The 21,320-nt window shown below is 38.5% G+C and overlaps 3 protein-coding genes across 5 annotated transcripts in view; 2 read left to right on the forward strand and 1 right to left on the reverse strand.

Moving 5' to 3' along the window:
- The window catches only part of P2RY12 (purinergic receptor P2Y12), a 46,448-nt gene extending 43,149 nt beyond the window's left edge, over positions 1–3,299 (forward strand). For all 3 annotated transcript variants that reach the window (XM_011286173.3, XM_011286175.3, XM_003992001.6), the window contains one exon: positions 1,293–3,299. In XM_011286173.3, the coding sequence (XP_011284475.1) occupies positions 1,316–2,335 (1,020 nt within the window). In that variant the 5' untranslated portion in view covers positions 1,293–1,315 and the 3' untranslated portion in view covers positions 2,336–3,299. The remainder of the gene's footprint in view (positions 1–1,292) is intronic.
- MED12L (mediator complex subunit 12L) overlaps positions 1–21,320 on the reverse strand; it is a 335,495-nt gene that overhangs the window by 90,113 nt on the left and 224,062 nt on the right.
- On the forward strand, positions 9,632–13,174 carry P2RY13 (purinergic receptor P2Y13). Its single transcript, XM_006936330.3, has 2 exons — positions 9,632–9,795; positions 10,239–13,174. Exons 1-2 carry the CDS (start codon positions 9,676–9,678, stop codon positions 11,253–11,255), a joined length of 1,137 nt encoding a protein of 378 aa, XP_006936392.3. The 5' UTR covers positions 9,632–9,675; the 3' UTR covers positions 11,256–13,174.

The following is a 21,320-nucleotide window of genomic DNA, read 5'->3' on the forward strand; positions in this document are numbered from 1 at the left end:
AGACAGATGGAAATAATAATCTTAATATCAAGAATACTCATTAAATAAGATATAGTCTATGCCACATTAGCATTCCCAATGCATAATTTCCAAAAAAAGTATCAGTGAATGCACAAATAAGAGTACATAGCAGTACCAAAGAAGATTAAAATCTATGTTCCTATATCAATTTAATACTGGGTTTTGTTTAGTTTTTGTTTTGTTTTTTTAAACAGGCGAGGGGGTGTTGAAAATTGAAGCTGTAATTGTCACAATATGAAACTTTTACTTTCAATAATTAGACAATGAAAAATTAAATTTGTGAGAATTTAATGTTATCTCTACTTGTCACAATTTATTTCAAATGGAACCTTTTATTTGGATATGTGTGTTTTTAACATCACCATGTCTTATATTTAGGAATAATATTCATAGAAAATCAATTGCATTTGCCTGTGATTTAAAAAAAAAATTACAAATTTCATTTCAAATGTCAAAACTTAAGGGTGCCTGGGTGGCTCAGTTGGTCCAACTCTTGATTTCAGCTCAGGTCACAATCCCAGGGTTCTGGAATGTAGCCCCCCATCAGGCTCCAGGCTGAGCCTAGAGTTTGGAGTCTGCTTGAGATTTTGAGTCTGCTCGCTCTCTCGCTCGCTCTCTCTCTCTCTCAATCCCCTTTCTTCCCTGCTTGTGTGCTCTCTCTCTAAAGTAAAAACTAAAAAAATGTTTTTTCAAAACTCAGATACCAGATAATGTATTCAAGTGTTAGTTTTCTTTTATAGCCGCCTACTGTAGTATAATTATCTATAGAACCAGGCAAGGACATGGCTCCAATATTTTATTTTAGCTACAATTATATACTCTAGATATCTAAGAAAGTATGCCCTGGCTATTTTTGAAGAACACCATCTGATGACCACTTCATTTTTTTTTTTTTTTTTTTTACTATTTTTGTATCGAATAGTATTCAAGAAAATGTATGTAAAAACTTCTAATACACTGTGCAAAGTCCAAAATGACATATATATGGGTTAAAATATCTGCACACTTGTGTACGATCAGATGTCCTTTAAGAGACAAACATTTAGCAAATGAGAAATACAAAGCATCTATACCTTCACATAATACACGTCAGACTATTTTATTTGTTGGAGATAGAGGATTTGCCATGATTAAGTATTCTAAGGTTCAATTTTCTGTAATAAGGATAGGAAACCCCAATTTTTAGAGAAGGCTGTCCAAAAGTGTTACAGGGATAAGACAAAATCAATGGTCTGGGAGTGAAAATAACCATCCCTTCCCTCCTCCCCTAGGTAGCTAAGAAGAAACACAAGCCATGGACAACCTCACCTCTGTGGCTGGGAATGGCAGCCTGTGCACCAGAGATTACAAAATCACCCAGGTCCTCTTCCCGCTCCTCTATACCGTCCTCTTTTTTGTTGGACTCATCATAAACAGCCTGGCAATGAGGATTTTCTTTCAAATCCGCAGTAAATCCAACTTTATTATTTTTCTTAAGAACACAGTCATTTCTGATCTTCTCATGATTCTGACTTTTCCATTCAAAATCCTCAGTGATACCAAGCTGGGAACAGGACCACTGAGAACCTTTGTATGCCAAGTGACCTCTGTCATATTTTATTTTACAATGTACATTAGTATTTCATTCCTGGGACTGATAACTATTGATCGTTACCAGAAAACCACCAGGCCATTTAAGACATCCAATCCCAACAATCTCTTGGGGGCTAAGATTCTCTCCGTTGTAATCTGGGCATTCATGTTCTTGATCTCTTTGCCCAACATGATTCTGACCAACAGGAGGCCAAGAGAAAAGAATGTGAAGAAATGCTCGTTCCTCAAATCGGAGTTTGGTCTGGTCTGGCATGAAATAGTCAATTACATCTGTCAAGTCATTTTCTGGATTAATTTTTTAATTGTCATTGTATGTTATACACTTATTACAAAAGAACTGTACAGGTCATATGTCAGGACAAGGGGTGTAGGCAAAGTCCCTAGGAAGAAGGTAAACATCAAAGTTTTCATTATCATTGCTGTGTTTTTTATTTGTTTTGTTCCTTTCCATTTTGCCCGCATTCCCTATACCCTGAGCCAGACCCGGGATGTCTTTGACTGCTCTGCTGAAAATACTCTGTTCTATGTTAAAGAGAGCACCCTTTGGTTAACTTCCTTAAATGCATGCCTGGATCCATTCATCTACTTTTTCCTTTGCAAGTCCTTCAAAAACTCCTTAATGAGTATGCTGAAGTGCCCCAATTCTGCAACATCTCTATCTCAAGAAAACAGGAAAAAAGAACAGGATGGTGGTGACCCAAGTGAAGAGACTCCAATGTAAACCAAATGAGGTAATATTTCAATCTGTAAGTGGTTGGAATACACAAAAGGAAAACACTGTGTAAAAATACTGGCTAAACAGTAAGCTGAGTCAGTAACAATGACTCTTTAAACAAGTAGTAGAAAACTACAGAAGTAATTTTCATTTACTTTTCCAGTATGAAAAAGCTATCTTAAGATACAGAAAAGAAACCTAACATAGAGATATGGGTAGCAAAACAAACTGTATCTAATTACCACGGTTACAAGCCAAACTACAGAGAACTCATGATTTGTAGTGTTGGCAAAATGGGTAACCATATAATATCTATTGTAATCCTTTAAATACGTTACTGAGCACAATGTTATTATCAAGTTATAGTCAACTAAGGGAGAATGATAAATCTGATAAAAAATCTTCTGACCAAAAATTATACTAAGATGTATATACATCCGAGACCGTAACCAAATGCTCTTCTACTGTGATACTCATTATAAAGATTTAAGTGGGACACACAAAGAATAGTTACTACTAACTTCTAATTATTAGCAAAAATCTTAGGAAATTTAAACTAATTGAAATGGTAATTGGACTGATTTTTTTTTTTAATTTTCATTAAGAAGATAGAGGTTTAAAAATACCTTTCCAATAAAGGAGCAGAAATAGCAAAGTTATTAAAATGGTTACTTTTATGACATTCTAAAACCAAAAAATCCTGAGTATTTCCTTAATACTAGAGAACCCAGTTTTATTAATATTTTGACAATTTTACTCAGTACAGTACCACCATTGCCACTTACCTTTATTAACTAGCTTCTAGAAATTAAGTACTACTTGGGTTAATGAATATTTCCTTTAATGAGAAAAACAAATGTGATTATGTGGTTGCAAAGCATAACTAGTAACAGAAAAGTAGTTAAAATGTTTGTAATTACTGGTTTGTCATTTGTGTGTAAAAAAAATGTATATTAAACTCTAAATCACACTTTGTTGGGATTTCTTTGTTGAAAGACATTAGATACCATGCCTCACCTCTTACATACTCCTACATCAAACAGCAAACCCACTTAATAAAGGGTAACTGCCAACACTATTTTATGAGACGTTATTGGGCAGTCTCTTCTGAAGGTAACCTATCACATGAATTAGTCCATAAGTAAATGAAATAATAGATCAGATTGATAACATACTGATTGTACATAAGCCACAGTCCTTAATTTTTTAAATGTTTTCTTATTTTTGAGAGACAGACACACACACACACACACACACACACACACACACACACACACAAAATGCAAGTGGGGGAAGGGCAGAAAGAGAGGAAGACACATAATCCGAAGCAGGCTCCAGGTTCTGAGCTGTCAGCATACAGCCAGACGTGGGGCTCGAACCCATGAACCGTGTGAGATCAAGACCTGAGCTGAAGATGGACTCTCAACCAACTGAGCCACCCAGGCACCACCTTCACAGTCGTTATTTTTAACGTAAACAAAATATATAACACACTTGGAAGCCGATATTATTTACGTCAATTGTTTATGAACCTCAGGGATGATTCTCAAACATAAGGCAATATCAAAATATGATGAGAGAGGAAATAAAAGTGAAGTTCAGTGTAAGGAAGGTCACTGAACTTCAGTATTCATCAATTTTATCTACATCCTCCAAGTTCTGCTGAGCTACATTCCAGTATCGAAGTCACTTAACTTCCTAAATGATATCTACTCTCAAGTGGCTGCTTTTACTCGCATGGCACTGATGTCCACAAGCACTGGATGACACTGGAGATGCACCAAGAGAAGATGCCTATTCCACATACTACTAGCCCACATTCCTGCCACACAGGCTAACGCAATTCACTCTAATATCACATGCATAAGGGTGCACGTTCTGTAAGAACAGCCCGAGAGCTGAGCTGGAAAGAACCTGGAGATCAGTTAATCTGATCTTCTCATTTTGTATTTGGGAAAAATGGAAGGCAGACCCACCGTCCAAGTCAGGGGGTAGAGGGTGGGTTAAAACTGACACCGAGGTACCACGACCCCATGAGCTGCTGGGAGAAGGCAGAGTGGACAAAAACTTTCCCAAATAAACTTTCCCTTTGGATTAATTTAATTTACTGAAATGACATTTTCGACAAGAGAAAGAAAGCAGGAACACAAATAGTATTATAGAATTTTTATAAAAGAACTGTCAAGTGTTTGGAATCATTTGTTTTTATATATAATATGAAAAATTTACATTAAAATCTTAAGTCACATTTTGTTGGGAATTCCTTATTCAAAAACCTTAGCATACATTCCTGCATTGGACGTCAAACTGAATCCATTCAAGACAGACTGAGAGATATGTGTTTACAGAACACTCATGATACCCAGGACATGTCACTATTTTTACATGTCACTAGGAATTTTAATATACATAATAAATCCCAGATTTTATATTAAGAAAAAAAAAGGAAAGCCAAGTTTCTGGACTCTCGGGTCTAGAAGTTGTAAAGTTCAGAAGATGAGACCAACAAAATGTAGTCTTGCCCATAGCCTTAGTAGCTAACAAGTCCTAAGGCTGCCGGTTAGTGGCAGTTTCTGGCAGTGGGTTTTACAGAAACAGTCTAAAGCAGGTGTGGCAAACTTTAGTCTGCAAGCCAAACCCACCACCTGAGACCTAAGAACGGTTTTCACATTTTCAAATATCAACAGGAAGAAAATAAGAAGAATAAAATTTCATATTGTATTAAAGTTCTATGAAATTCAAGTTTCAGTGTCCCTAGTAAGGTTTATTAGAACACAGTCAAACCCCCTCAGGTTTTACCCAAGGTTGCTTTCCTGCTGCAACGACAGGGTTGAATAATTGTGATGAAGACTGCATGGCTGTAAAACCTAAATATTTACTACGTGGCTCTTTAGAAAAGATTGATTGCTCTCTACTATCAGTGCAGAGCCCAGAGCCCCCTTGGAACGGTTCCTTTGTCCTCCTCTCTCTCTATTCCTCCCCCATTTACAAGGACACTCGCATACTCTTTCTCACAGGTGAACATTGAAAAAAAAATTCTATAAGAAAGGAAGAAATGAAAATTGACAATCCCTGGACTAGAGCTCTGAAAACAGGGAGAAAATACACAGAAAAAGAACCCTCTATCCATGCATCTAGTTATTTCAGAAAACAATTACAGATTCCAGTGCCTGATCTATGTGATCACTATTGATTGGTAATGCCCAAAATGAGAATACACTGATGCCAGTTGGAATTAAATATGTAGAAATACACTTACGAGTCAATAAATAGAAACAGTTTGACTTTTTAAACGGGAAAAGAATATAGAAAATTAACTTCCAGGAGAAATACAAATAGACACTAAAAATATGAAAAAATCTGTACCCTCACTAATAAGCAAATAAACTTACATTTAAATTACATGGATTTTTTTTCATCTTTAAGTTTAGATTTGATTTAAAAGATTTTTCTAACAGTATTGGAAGAATCCCACTTAAGGAGACTGTAAATTGGTATAATTTTCCTGGAAAGCTATTTGAAAATATCATTCAACATTTTGATGCAGAGCTTTGGTCCAGCAATCCCACCTCTAGGAAAGTTACTACTAATATGTTGGAATTGAACGAAAATATACAGATATATGTGTGTCCTACGGTACTGTGCCTAATAGAGACACTTTTTGAGGAAAAAAAAAAAATCCAATCAGTAAATTCCTTAACTAAACTATGGTAACTTTACATAGTATAATTTTTTATTTATTTTTTATTAGTTAGGGGTGCCTGGGTAGCTCAGTTGGTTAAGCATCCAACTCTTGATTTCTGCTCAGGTCGTCATCTCATGGTTCGTGAGTTCCTGCCCCACTTCAGGCTCCCACAGACAACAGGGAGTTTGCTTGGGACTCCCTCTCTCTGCCTCTCTCCTTCTCTCCCAAAATAAATAAACTTTAAAAAAAAAAATAGGTAAATTGGGGCACCTGAGTGGCTCAGTCAGTTAAGCATCTCACTCTTGATTTTAGCTCAGTTCGTGATCCCAGGGTCTTAGGATCTAGCCCCACCTTCAGGCCCCCTGCTGACAGCACGGAGTCTGCTTGAGATTTTAGCTGTCCTTTTCTCTCTCTTTCTCTCTCTGCCCCTCCCCAGCTCATGCAAGCAGAGGCACGCACTCTCTCTCAAAATAAACATTAAAAAAAAAAAAATAGGCAAATCTTCATGTACTATCATGAAAGGAAACAAAGATCTGATATATCAATAAATATAAATATATGCTTCCACACACGATGGTATGTTCATGCAAGGGGGATAATTCTCACTTTCGACTATGCACATGACTATATTTGAATTCCTCAAACTTGTATTGTTTCATATTATAATAAAAATATGAAACTGATATGAACATGTTTCAGGTAATACTATGAACTTATCGCCTGTTTCCAGTTATCTGTAGAGGTGTTCTATACTGGCTCTATTTATACACACTTTTACATTTAATGTTAAACTGCACAACTTATTTTAACTTATTATTTCCGCTTTCAGTTCATCCAGTGGGGAATTTTTTAAACAATTTTCTATCATCTGAAAACATACCATGCTATGTCTGATGGAAAGTACAGGCTCTTGTAAGAGTTCCCACTTTGACTTTCATTCCAAATGAAAATAAATGCTTCCTCATCTTTTCAGATTTTATATGGTACTGCTTAGCCACATCAACAGAAACCTTTAGACTATTAATTCTGATCCAAAAGAGAATCCCAAAAGAGACTACAGATGGAAAAAATAGTTTAGTGCCATTTGGCAGGCTTCTAATTATATCTTCTTTAATTCTTTTGCTGATCATACTACTTGGAACCAATTTATGTTTTCAGCCAGATACCTCACAGTAAGGAAAAAAGTTTCACAAATCCATTAAACTTTAAAGTTGATTGTTATTCCTCACTCATCAATCAGTAATACCCAGCTGAAAAACTCTACAATCTAGTAAACAATTCTAGTTCACCCTATCCATGATTGCTGACAGTTGGGAGCATGAGGCAGGTTCTGAGTATGGCCTCTGAACCAGACTATGTGGGTTTGAAGTGGGCTTGAGTTGATTTTCACCAAACTGCTTCACTGCTTAACTGCTGTGCCTCAATTTTCTTATCTGCAAAATGGGATCGATCTCTGAGGATTTTTCTAAGAATTAAATAAGATCACATTATCACTTTGAGCAGTATAATCACTAGCTATACTTATTTTATTGGTTTTGACTATGTCCTCAGCAAGTCTGATAAGATTTTAAATTCAATTTATTCCCATTTTGGCAAGCTTCTGATTTATGGAACCTTTCATTTCATCTTCGATTCTTCCCACCTGTCTTTTCTGATCTATCACCAAAGGTATTCTACTTTTAGCTTCATTTAATAAGAAACACAAGAACACCTACAACCTAACATACGTTATTCTATACACTTGGTGGAACTTCACTCATTTCATTTCCTTAACATTCCAACAAAGCAAATACTATTATTTATTTTCATTGTAAAGAGGAGACAACGGTTTCATAGAGAACATAAAATATCATGCCCAAAGTCACAAGAAAAGTAGAGCTATAAGAAATTGAAACCAGGCACTCTGGTTCCTGTGAGAGTGCTCCTCTCAGTCAGGCCATCAAGGACCAAAGACACACACCCCTGCCCCCTGGGCACCAGCACTAGGGTAAATCAAGGAAAAGTCAACGACTTCATATTAAACACATGGGCATATAGGAATGTGTGATCTGTTGGGATATTTAGTATGGTCAAACATTTTGAAACTTGCCACATTTAAAAGAATACACTTCCAGAACTCTAGAAATGGGCAGCGTTAAGTCAGTTCCCCTTCTCAGAGTTTCCCACACTTCGACATTTTGAAAGTTGACCAAAATGTGATTTCCAGTTTTCTAATTATGCAATTATTTTGTACAGCATTTCCCTGTTTAAACTGAAACTATTCCAAACCTCCATCTAGATAATGATTTTGGAGATTTCAGGAGATGTATACTTCATTATGTAGGTCACATCCCTCTACATAAAAAGTAAAACCAGTTGGTTATTTTTCCTCTACTGAAGTAAAAAGCATAAAGGTGTATATTTAAATTATGTGCTATCGCATAAATGAAATCCAGAATATCTTCAAGAAACAATTTATTTGAGTCAAACTTACATGTTGTAAATTGTGCCATGATTGGGCAGTTCCAACAAAATTATCCAGCATCCTACTGCCTCATATTTTCCAATGTCCAGTGGGACATGAAATTTTTATTCTTAGAATCCCAAACCAAGTCATCCCCAAATTGTTATTCAATCTAACCCCACAGTCTGGTCCAACTCTGTGGTGAAATGTGCAGGAGAAACTATGAAGTGAAACTCACCATGGAGAACTCAACATTCCCCTCATAAGGTCCACTAATTTCCTCTTTCCCTTTACCTATCTGGCAGGGACACACTTCTGTTCATGGACAACAACGGTCTCTAAACAAAGCGCCAATTACACCCTTTCAAACTTGAAGACATTTAAAGGATAAATTGTATAGACCTTGCCCAAGGTTGATAAAATTCCTGAGTCTTCCACACTTCGCATACGTTAAACAGAGAGATTTCGAAAGATGATTTCCAATGAGCGAAATAGTATACCTCCATTTAAATCTGCACTTCACTCACCAATGCAGTATGGGGTGAACATTTTTTAGTGCTTCCTATATACCCAGCATAATTCTATATATTCGTTTTGTCTTCTCAATAACATATGAGGTAATATACTATCATTAAACCCATTACACAGATGAGGAAACTGAGAGAGCTATGAAATCATTTGTCTATTACCTAGTACTCAGTATTTGCTGGATCTGTGATTCTAACCACCCCCTCCAAAAAAAAAAAAAAAAAAAAAAAAATCTGGGTCTAATAGCCCTGAACTCTTAGAAAATATATCACTCTGTCTCTCTGAGATAGAAAGACCAAAAACTAAGGTACATGTAAAATTAAACAGGCCGGCCAACTGTACACAAATTTCTGGGAAAAGCAGTCTGTAAGTGAGCAGATGATGATTCTAATTTTAAAGTCAGCTCTTGCTCTTCTGTGTGGTTGTAACCTGGGGCTAATTTATTGTTCTGCCACCTACTATAATATACAAGAGGTACTCGAAAATTTCGCTGACCATGTAGACGGCAAAGATAAACTGCCAGAACGTTATTAGATGAGAGAATATGAAGAGAACAGCCTCTAAGCTAATTCAGTTAAGTCACAGTAGGTTAACATCACCTAAGTTTGAAATAAAAGAGCTTTCCCATTAGATAATTTGCAAAGGTTTGAATATGAAGAGGTTCTAATTGATTATATTACACACGTGAAAATGAGGAAGGAAACCCAGCATAAGAAAGCAGAACAACACTTGCTTCACATGCTCTTCACGGACTGTACTGATGGCTGCCTCAATCAGAAGACACTGAGCGCAGTGTCCTTCCAAACACAGGTGAATTTCAACTTTTCTTATGGGCGGGCTTGCTTATGAAAGAATATATTCAAGGGGGAAAAACACTTTACGGTAAACATTCTAGAAACCATAGATTAAGAGCATAAGGAATGATATAATGTACAGCAAGCTGACATGGATTTTTACTTCTTAAATGGGTCTTGCTTCATTGCCATGTTCAAAGCAGCACTTGTGAAGGAGGTAGAACCTGTTATTTGGATTTCAAAAGGGTGTAGAAGTAATGGTACTGACAAGTACCAAAAATGTAGTACACGTTTGAAAAAATTTGTAGCCAGAAACATGTGCCTTTTCAACTCATCTACTGAATGGGCTGAATAAATATAAGGTGTTAATAGGCTATATACCTAAAGCCTGTTTTTAAAAGTAGCACTTGGAAATCATGACTTCTTATTTGATTTTGTGTGTGTGTTTCTTTATAACAGCTGACCCTGGAAACCATGAACACCACAGTGATAAAGGGCTTCAATGGGTCTGAGCGGTGCCCCAGGGACACACGGATAGCACAGCTGGTGTTCCCAGTCATCTACACCATCGTTTTCTTCACAGGCATCCTGCTGAACACCTTGGCCCTGTGGGTGTTCATTCACATCCCCAGCTCCTCCACCTTCATTGTCTACCTCAAAAATACTTTGGTGGCCGACTTGATAATGACGTTCACGCTTCCATTTAAAATCCTCTCTGACTCACACCTCGGACCCTGGCAACTCAGGGCCTTTGTGTGTCGTTTCTCTGCGGTCATCTTTTACGAGGCCATGTACGTGGGCATCACACTGCTAGGCTTCATAGCCTTTGATAGATTCCTGAAGATCATCAGGCCCTTTGGAAAATATTTTGTACAAAAACCTGCTTTTGCGAAAATGATCTCGACCTTCGTCTGGCTCTTTTTGTTCCTCATCTCTCTGCCGAATATAATCTTGAGCAATAAGGAAGCAACACCATCATCTGTGAGAAAGTGTGCCTCCTTAAAGGATCCGCTGGGATTGAAATGGCATCAAGTGGTGAACTACATATCCCAGTTCATTTTCTGGACTGTTTTTGTCCTAATGCTTCTGTTTTATGTGGTGATTGCAAAAAAAGTATACAACTCTTACAGAAAGGCCAGAAGTAAGGACAGCAAACACAACACAAAGCTGGAAGGTAAAGTGTTTGTTGTTGTGGCTGTATTCTTTGTGTGTTTTGCTCCATTTCATTTTGCCAGAGTTCCCTACACTCACAGTCAAACTAACAATAAGACTGACTGCAGGCTGCAAAATCAATTGTTTATAGCTAAAGAAACAACCCTCTTTTTGGCAGCAACTAACATTTGCATGGATCCCATAATATACATATTCTTATGTAAAAAATTCACAGAAAGGCTACCATGTATGAGAGGGAGGAAGATCACGTCATCAACCCAAGAAAATCGTACTATCCAGACAGACAATATAACCCTAGGCTGATAACTTTATTCTGGTTACCTAATATTTAATAGGTAAAATTTCAAAAGTCAATTTGGAAATAAAGTTTAAGCAAGGAAAAAAGGATGGAGCAAATGCTTTTTATTATCCTGGTGTACAGAAAGGATTCTATAAATTTTAATTGCACATAGATCAATTCATAAGCAGAGTGAAGTATCTGTGAGAGAAATGCAACAGAAAGCAAGTGGCCACTAGAGGTCACCTTTTTGCAAACACTCACTGAGATTTTGGAGAAGATAGGGATAAACTTGTATTACTAAACACCTCCTTCCAGAACACCTTCTCACTTCTCACATTCTCTGACACACATAATTCAAACAACACTACTGCTTCTGTATCCCACAAGTGTTGATACTTCCTGGTTTAAAAACAAACCAAAAAACTTGAAATTCCTTTGATGAAAGCTGAAGCCATTGGGTACGAAACATCAGGGGAATTGAAGTAGGTCAAAAAACCCTGAGAAAGCCTGGATGAAGGAGTTCCTCCTTATTAATTGTCAAGAGCCTCTTCCAGTATTAAGAGTACTGACATTGTTTCAGTATTCCATATGTAGCATTAGACCATTAAGCCACATAAAATATTGTACTATTGTACGATGCATTCATCTTACGTGTGTATAATTTAAGGGCAAGAATACTGTACTGATTGATATTCTTTGGAATTCTCCCTCCGCCCAGCCAACACTCTAATGGTGGCTGAATATGCCACCAACACAGCAAAACCTTTCTGGGCCACAACCTCTATTCTCCTGCTTCACGCCTCTGGTTCAAAGCAACTACTTCCCCCACTGTTTGGTTATGCATTAGGGCTTTCATTGCAGATTTCCCTTTGCTAGTTGCCTATATTCATGACTGAATCCCCCAAAGAGGGTCAGGATTCTTTAAGAAAGACATGTTTTGAAGACAGAAAACATGTCAGGTTTTCTTGGTATCTCCCAAATTACTCCCTGCAGACTGTGAATTACAAATGTTTTCAATAGAGGGGCGCCTGGGCAGCTCAGGTGGTTAAGAGTCCAGCTTTGGCTCAAGTCATGATCTCATGGTTCATGGGTTCGAGCCCCGCACTGGGCTCTGTGCTGACAGTGCAGAGCCTGGAGCCTGCTTCAGATTGTGTCTCTCTTTCTGCTCCTACCTCGCTCGTGGTCTTGCTCTCAAAAATAAACATTTTTTAAAATTTTGAAAAAACAAATGTTTTAAATAGAATATGTCATCATTGTGCCATTCTTTGTACATTTATAGATAGAACTGCTGACCCACACTGAAAAGCATCCATATTGGGAAGTTTTTCAAAGGACGATAACCTATTAGTAATTATTCACCCCCACATTTCCTCCTGAAATCTTTTGTGGTTGAAAAAACTAAAATGTGGTTATCTAGAATTACGGATGCGGATTTGTATCTTCTAGAGAAAATGCACAAAGGGGTAGTCATGCTCTGTAAATGCACCCTTGGCTCCAACAGGATCATCCTAAGGTTAAACCCAGACCTCTTCTCAAGCTCCAAAAAGCCCTCAAGGCCCTGGAACTTATCCACCTTTCTGGCCTTATTGATTCCTGAAACCTTACACTCTTATATACATTTGTAACTCTCAGAATATACCTTGCTCCATTTTGCCCCTGTGCCACAGCACACGTAAATTTTCCTCTGATTCACCAGGAAAACTCTTACCTGTCTTTGAAACCTAAGATGCCATCAGTTGGTCCATGCAATCTCATCTCCCACCACCATCTCAAACCCGATCACCTCCTCATCCGTATGTTGTCACACCTCAATTACTGTACTTACCACACTGCTTTGTAATGACTTGCCCACACATGTACCTACTCTTTTAATAATCTATGTATACATTTGACAGCTGGGATTGTGTCTTATTGAGCAATCAATAAATATTTGATAAAATAACCCAAACTGGTTTTATTTTCACATACTCGAAAAGCGAAGAGGAAGATACTTCTCAGTATTTTTATTTTTCCAAATATGATATAAATTGACTGAATACTCAAGCTTTTCTTAGTTGCCTTCCTATAGCATGTACACAGGAGCCTGTACACAGGAAGTGGGATGTTTTGGGGTTCACTAGTAAATGAACATGAAGGAAGCAGGATTACTAAACAGTACGTGTATAGCTTTGGGGCTAATGTCTATCAACATTTCAGTTTTAAAGTTACAGACAAAATGCTTTAGCTATGGGCTGTTGGCTTTGGTTAAGTAAAATTTTTAACAGTAGCATATTACAATCTCCAAAACCCCTTTAGAAAATACTCTTAATGTCTGATTTTCATTCTCTCAAATAAAATAATTAAATCATAATAACTTTCAGATGTTACCAAATCTACATTACCTTTACTGAGTACATTACACGATCACATGTAGACTCTAATAATGTAACTGCATCTTGATACTACATACAATTTTTAGAAAGGTCTTTCAGGATAAAATTTCAAAATTATGACTTCCCTAAATACAAATATTTAATTTTACTATAATAACATTATAGTCAAAAGCTGGGTACCTGATGTGAAGAATGAAATAATCTACAAAGAACTTGGAAGACAGGCATATTAGAGTCACCTTTAAATCACACTCACAGGGGCACCTGGGTGGCTCAGTTGGTTAAGCATCCAACTTCAACTCGGGTCATGATCTCACCATTCATGGGTTCAAGCCCCAGGTCAGGCTCTGTGCTGACAGGTTGTAGCCTGAAGCCTGCTTCGGACTCTGTGTCTCCTCTCTCTCTCTGCCTCTCCCTGCCTTGTTCTCTCTCTTTCTCTCTCAAAAATAAATAAACATTAAAAAAAAAAAAAAAACACTCACAAAATACAAAGCAACTATTTGAAAAGAAATTCCCAAACTAGCAATCACAAATACCAAATTCTAGAATACTTACAGAATGAGATGCTCTACCACAGCCATTAATGACAGAAAAAAAGAGCAAAAAGAAAAAAAAGTAAGTAGCGAGCTTTAACATAATATGTGAGCTCACATCGCAAACAAGGGCTTCTGTAAAAAGTTAAATGTAACTACTTTTACTGGACGTCAGTAATATGGACATACGACTCATGTGTTACATCTGTAGTTCTTAAACTGCAGCGGGTATCAGAACCAGCCAGAGGGATTCTTAACACACAGATTGCTAGGCGCACCCCCAGAGTTTCTGATTCAGTAGGTCTGGGGTGAAGCCTGAGAATAAGTTTCCGGTGGATACTGATACTATTGGTCTGGAGCACACATTAATAACTATGGTGCTAAATGTTCCTTGAGGTTCATGTTGCCTTAAACACTGATTCACAGCACAGCCCTCTTGGACACGAACGCACAGGAGTGGCATCTGTCAACAAAACATCGACAAAATTGTCATTAAGAGAGCAGATATAAGGCTACAGGTAATGGGGGAGGATGTGGCTACCTGAAAAGTCGTGCCCAACTTATGGGGGCCTCTACTACTCAGTGGCAACTGTTGTCACAGGAGGGACTGGAAGCCCAGTGTTGCCGGCCCAGTGTAGCAAGAGCAGAAGTATGGACATCAGTGGCAACAAAAGCAGCACACAGTACTATTTATTATGTACGAAGCAAGAGCTATCATTAGACTGTCCATTTAACAATCCCAGCAAGTCTATAAAGTGCGATAGTTATCTTCGTTTTAAAAATAGAGAAGTTGAGAAACAGAGAAGTTAGGCAACTCGCATGGGGGTCACACAGCTTATACGGAACAGGACTAGGACTGTAATTCACTCTTGCTTCTGAGCCTATATTCTTACCCACTATATTTACCATCTCAGATAGTCTAATGTTCTCAAGAGAAATAATAAACCCAGTCTCCTACATTTCCTGCTCTTTTCAAAACTTCCACAGCCACCTCCACACTCCTTGACCCCGCAAAAACAATACATTCATGTGTGGGCCATAACTAGCCCAGATGCTGCCAGGTAATTAGCCCTGACCTAGAAGTGATCAAGAACTTCCCAGGACCTTACACAGACAGTCTGCAGTCACTACTGAATGCTTGCTATGTGCCAGGTGCTATGCTATGTGCTTTGTAAGGATTATCACTTTCCCACTTCAACCCTATGAGGTAGATACCATAGGGTTTTCTGTTGAGAATGAGATAAAAAAATTTTGAGACACAAAGCAAGAAGACACCTTGCCCATGGTGCGCATGACCTGCCAGCAAGCAGAGGCAGAACTGTGGCCAAGATCCAGGCAGGCGGCTCAGGCACAAGGCCTCCATGGCTCTGCTACACCATCAGGACAAACTAAATATCACACCCTAGCGGTGAGGATGGTAACGAGGTGGCTCCTGAAGAGGACGGGGGAGGTCTCAACACAAACGCTTCCGCAACTTTAGGGGTTTGAGTGGTTCAGTCCCACTAGCACCTGTGGCACTTGAGAATTTTTGAGAGAAGTAAAATCCCAAAGAGTGGGTTCACTGATTCACTGGGTCAGTCATTCCTTCATTGTATACTTCAGTGCAGGGTCCTTTACCTTTCTGGAAGCACACAACAGTCAGGCACACAACCCACAATGAAGCCGAACGTGGAAGCCATATGAGAGACATGATAAATTCACCGTAAAAATGGAGAGGAAAAGGTAGCTAATTCCAAATGGTGAAACTGAGGAAGGGCTTGGATGAGATGACACCGTGACCAGGATCTTGAAGGAGAAAATAGCATTCAAAAAGGAACATCTCTACACCCCAAGCAGTTTGGAGGAAGGCTCAGCTAGGGGTGGGGACAGTGCTATGGTCGGAGCACAAGGGGCCACGGGGGCCAGAGGCCGCAGCAGGTGAACGTAGAAGATGAGCCTAGGGATGGAGCACAGGATCCTACAGAAGAGTGCTCTGGTGTCGTGCTGTACTATGTGGACTTCTTTACAAGACACGGAAGGTTTCCGAAGAGAAGAACTACATGCTCTTTGCTGGTGCTTTAGGAAAATCAATTTACCAGTACTGGTAGGATGATTACAGACTGAAGGAAGAGCAATCTGTCCTTTAACTGAGGACAGATCAATTAAAAAAAGTCTTCTATCTATGCAGGCAAGAACCGAGGGGGGAAAAACCGACATGGACCTTAGAGACATTTTCAGAGAGAGGTTTTGAGTCCAAGACCATCTGAGAGTAGGGGGAATATATGTAAAATGTACTCATTAATAGCAGTATGTATTTTCAATGGGACCCATAATCCCCACCCTACCCCCTTCCAATGGAGATTCATTGCTCTGAAGATAGTTAGGTTGAGTGAGGTGTTGGATTCTAAAGGAAATATAAGAAGCAGACTCTGGATATGATGAATTTAACGTGTCAGAGATCAGGGTCAATAAATTTAGCCAGTGGGGGCAAGATATGGATCCACAGCTCTGAAAACATGGCTAGATTAGAAGGCCAGGGGATATCTTTTTGAGACAGTGATGGAAAGAATGAGTTGAGCACCCCGGGGGCCATGCTACACAAGTGTTATGTACAAAACAGACAGAAGACATGCCAGAATGGGGAGTTTAGAGGGTGTAAGGTGGAGGGTGAATTAAAAGGAGCAACAAGGGATCTGGTATACTGGAAATCAAGGAACAAGAGAGATTCAAGGAGGAAGTAATAGTCAACAACATCAAACGATCTGGAAAGACCAAACATGATGAACCTGTATGTATGAGGTCAGTGATTAACACTGAGAAGGAGGTGGGGTAGAGCCAAATTTGTAATGGGCAGTGAGGGAGCAACACTCATCTTGCCATAAAGGGCAAGTCAGTTTGCAAGAGTTCCAAGGAGGAAAAAACAACAGCTGTTACTCTAGCTCAGCTTTCTCCAAGGATTTATAAGAACAGTAGAGTGGCCCCTTCCTCTGCAGTGCAGACTGACTGTGTTCCATGTGAAACAGCAAACATAGCAGAAGGGCAAACACATGCTGGGTATAACCAGGCAACCAAGAGAATCCAGCTTCAGCCAGAAAATGGGTACGCTATTTCAGACATTAACATTACCTGGGTTTCTGATTCCTAGCAACCCCACCCACTCTAGTATAAAGCATGTGTAGAGAAAAGCACAGAAGATGGGGGGAGGAGGGGCGGGAAAGACACCAAGTGATAGGAATGGGAGTTGAGAACGCAGGGAACGGCTATAAAAGAGAAAAAAAGAATAGAGAAGAGAAAGGAAATGGAATTTAACACTTAAAGTAAGGAGGTAAACTAGTTAAAAAAAAAAAAATCCTGTGACAAAAATGTGAATTTTTGCCACTTCTGTAATAAAACCCAAATTCAAAAATGTAACATCTTGGGGTATAGTAATTAAAATGTGTATCTTTATTTTAAAAATCAGTGTAAACACTACATGCTTATATCTGATTATACTTAGTGGCATTCATCATGAACAATTTTAGCTAATGCATATCTGAATATTTCTACAGCCTTTTAAAAATACTGGCTTTGTGCATTAAAATTTACATCATATAGACATATAACACTCAACGCTTTTTATCCTTCTTACTCGATTTAACTCTGTAACTAAAATTTCCTGCAACCAAAAATGCCTAAACTGCAAGTAAATGAAGCATTAACCCAAACATGGTAAGCCTCCTGAGACCAGCTCTTTTCCCCTCCAACAAATACTGGTCTCAGCTTTTACACTTTCCCACAGTGTCAGACAGGCTACAATAAGCTATTCTAATTTCCTCCTTTTCAGAAGACAAAACGGTCAAGAAAGAACATAATGAGCGTTTCAAGTAATGATCAGCTCATCATTAAAGGAAAACCAGGAGCTTTCTAGGGGCAACTAAAACATTATGGACCTACTCTGACTTCTTAGCTGAGGAATGTTTTCAATTTTTGATCATTCCAAATTTACATTCAGACACTCCCATTCATTCACTTACTCACTTGGCCTCCTGGAGGGAAAAACAGAGGACGAAGACAGGAAAAAAGAAGCTACTGTTTACTAATACCAACCAAGGTATAAATAATGTAGGAATTATCCTGTATATGATCTCATTTAATCTTTACTATATTACACGGTAGCCATCCCGAACCTTATTTTCCAGAAGAAGAAACAGATTCAGCTATGTTAATTGTCCCAAGTAAAAAAGGTATGAACTGGAGGGGCAGAAATCCACATTCCAGTCTGTATGACCCTATAGTTACTAGCCTCTGGTTATGACCCAACACTGCCTCAAGCAAAATTTCCAAAACTAAGTAGCACAGCACACGGGAGAGTATCAATAAGAGGTCAGGAGTCATATGCAGGCATATCTCCACACTCAATCTCCAAACCATCTCTTCCCTCTAATCAACCATTACACATGAAGTTCTCATACCAGAAAAAGGTAAGTGCTTTATTTAAAGCAGACTTGATAGATACAAATCATTTCAAATGACAGATTAAACACAGTAATTCAAGCATAGGGACCTAAAGATACCAATCTCGGCAAGGGAACATTAAAGGGTTTGTAATAATTATACTCCGCAAAAAATCTCAACTACTGGATGTGAGCCACAATTAGAGTGACTTTTGTGTACAGAGAGATCGAACAGTAAGATCTGCTGAAGATTTTACTACAATCCTTGTTGTATGTTCTGGCTCCATGGAAAAGATATGGGCAAGACAGAGCAATTTGAGCCATGTTTCCATTAAATCTCTGCCTCTTTTTGTTCTGTAATGAGTTAGTGTATTACAAAAGACTAGCAGGCCCTTTACACGGAAAGAACAAAATCATATGGAAGGGAGAAATGACTAGAAGGCCAAGAGAAGCCTTGGTAATACATTTCCCAATGTCTCCCACTAAAAAGGTGGTAAGTAGGAATAGGGTAAAGGATTCTTTCTAGGATTTAGAAAAACTTATCAATAATGTTACCTAAATTTCATTCCTTCTAAGATTCTAGAAACACATTCTTTCCTTGCATGCTTCTGTCTCTTTAGACTGTATTTTGAAAAATCAGTAAGGTTATGGGAATTCTCATCTAAAATTCTGTTAACTAAACCAGAATCCTTTTATAGAACAATGAAACCAAAAAAGTTGAATAAGTCATCCTGTGTCCCCCCCAAAAAACAGAGTATGGATCAACCAATTTTGGTTCATGATCCATGAACCAGATCTATGTCCAAAACAAGATTCTAGATATTCCTATATAAATTCAAAATTCCAAACTCCAATATAGACTTTAGGCTAATACTTCCAAACTACCTCAAAAACATGTGAAAGCAGCCCCTACTACATATCTCACAGAATGGAGTCTAGCAAATACAGAACAAACCAATTTTCAAAGTCCAAGGGGACTTTATTAAAAAGCAAAAGAGCAGAGAGACTGTTCTAAAGATTAAAAATCTAAAAGACAGTAAAACCCAGGCACCTGGGTGGCTCAGTAGCTTGAGCATCTGTATCTGGATTTCAGGTCAGGTCATGATACCAGGGTCATGGGATAGAGCACTCCTCCTCCCCCTACTCCCCTCTCTGTCAGGCTCCACACTGAGGTTAGAGCCTACTTAAGCCTCTCTCTCTCTCTCTATCCCCCTCTCCACCTTTCCCAGGCTCATGTGTGCTCTCTCTAATTTTTTTTTTAGTTTTCCAAAAATAAAATAAAGTAGGGGTGCCTGGGTGTCTCAGTCAGTTAAGCATCTCACCCTTGGTTTCGGTCAGATTTCATCAGGTCATGATTTCACGGTTCATGAGTCCGAGCCCCACATGGAGCCACACTGGGCTCTTTGCTGACAGTTCAGAGCCTTCTTGGGATTCTTGGTCTCTCTTCCTCTCTCTCTGTCCCTCCCCAGCTCACTCGCTCTCACTCTCTCTCAAAATAGATAAATAAACTTAAAAAACAAGGTCATAAGTAAATAAACAAAGACCCTAAAACCAAATGCAAGGTGTGACCAGCGATTGCAAGCCACATCAAAAAAATTAAAAGGGTATTAAAATTAAAAGGGAAATTGCAAAATTTTAATGCAGACAGTATATTTTAAAATATTTTGCTTCAACATTAATCTTGACTGATAATAGCACTGTGATTGGGCAGGAGAATACCTTTGTTTTTAGGAAATACATGCTGAAGCAGTTAAGGACAAAGCATTCATCACGCTGACTATAATTTCAAACAGGTCCACCGAACCTATTGGGGGTGGGGGTGGGGGGAATGTGAAACAGGTTAACAATATGTGAATTGAGATGAAATCTATTTGAACCATTATTTCAATTTGTCTGTAGGTTTAGCATCTTTAAAAAATCATATTAGAAAAAGGGATACCTGGGTGGCTTAGGGGGTTAAGGGACTGACTCCTCATTTCATCTCAGGTCGCGATCTCACGGTTCCTGAGATGGAGTCCCATGCTGGGCTCTGCATTGACAGTGCAAACCTGCTTGGGACTCTCTCTCTCACCCTCTCTCTGCCCCTCCCCTGCTTGCTCTCCCTCTCTAAATAAATAAATAAATAAATAAATAAATAAATAAATAAATAAATATTTAAAAAAATACGAGAAGAAAAAACAATCCTCTTTAGTAAAAAAAAAAAAAAAATGAAAAAAAACCACATTTTTTTAAACATTGTGGTGGTCAAGAAACACAAACACATCCCAGGATGTCGTCCCGTATTCAAAATAAATTTGGGGTTTGTAAAGGCTAAAACAATGTTATTAAAAGAGCTTCCCTACATTTAATAGGACCTTCCAATGAAGCAGCAAGATAATTATGGTTATAAAGTCTCCTGTGGCTTTTATGAAATAAGAGACTTGCTATAAAAATCAGCAGAAAAAAAATTATGCCGGTTAACCTCTCGGAGATTTGAACAGTAATAAAGTTATGGGCTGTTTTTTAGCTGCTCTTTTCATCAAAGCTATTACACTTTTTTCGTGACTAAACGTGTACTACTTCCCTCTCTGAATGTTAAGTAAGACCAGCGTGAACGAGTCCCAACTTGAGATTGGCATGATACGCTTCAGGACACATACGTAAAGGCTGCCTCACACTAACTTCTTCATTACTAGACTTAGTCTGTATCACTGGCCAGAGCTTCTAAATAGTGCCATCTGACTGTTATGTTACTAAGGGAAGGGAAAGCCTATGCCATACGGCCCCAGCCC

The sequence above is a fragment of the Felis catus genome, chromosome C2 (genome assembly GCF_018350175.1).
Source record: "Felis catus isolate Fca126 chromosome C2, F.catus_Fca126_mat1.0, whole genome shotgun sequence".
Lineage (NCBI taxonomy): Eukaryota > Metazoa > Chordata > Mammalia > Carnivora > Felidae > Felis > Felis catus.

What these genes read in the sequence shown, in the direction of transcription:
- P2RY13 (XM_006936330.3), top strand. Translation starts at nt 9,676, where the DNA reads ATGAGGAAGGAAACCCAGCATAAGAAAGCAGAACAACACTTGCTTCAC. An exon ending in CAGTGTCCTTCCAAACACAG is followed by an intron (nt 9,796 to 10,238) that starts GTGAATTTCAAC and finishes TCTTTATAACAG; the next exon opens with CTGACCCTGGAAACCATGAA.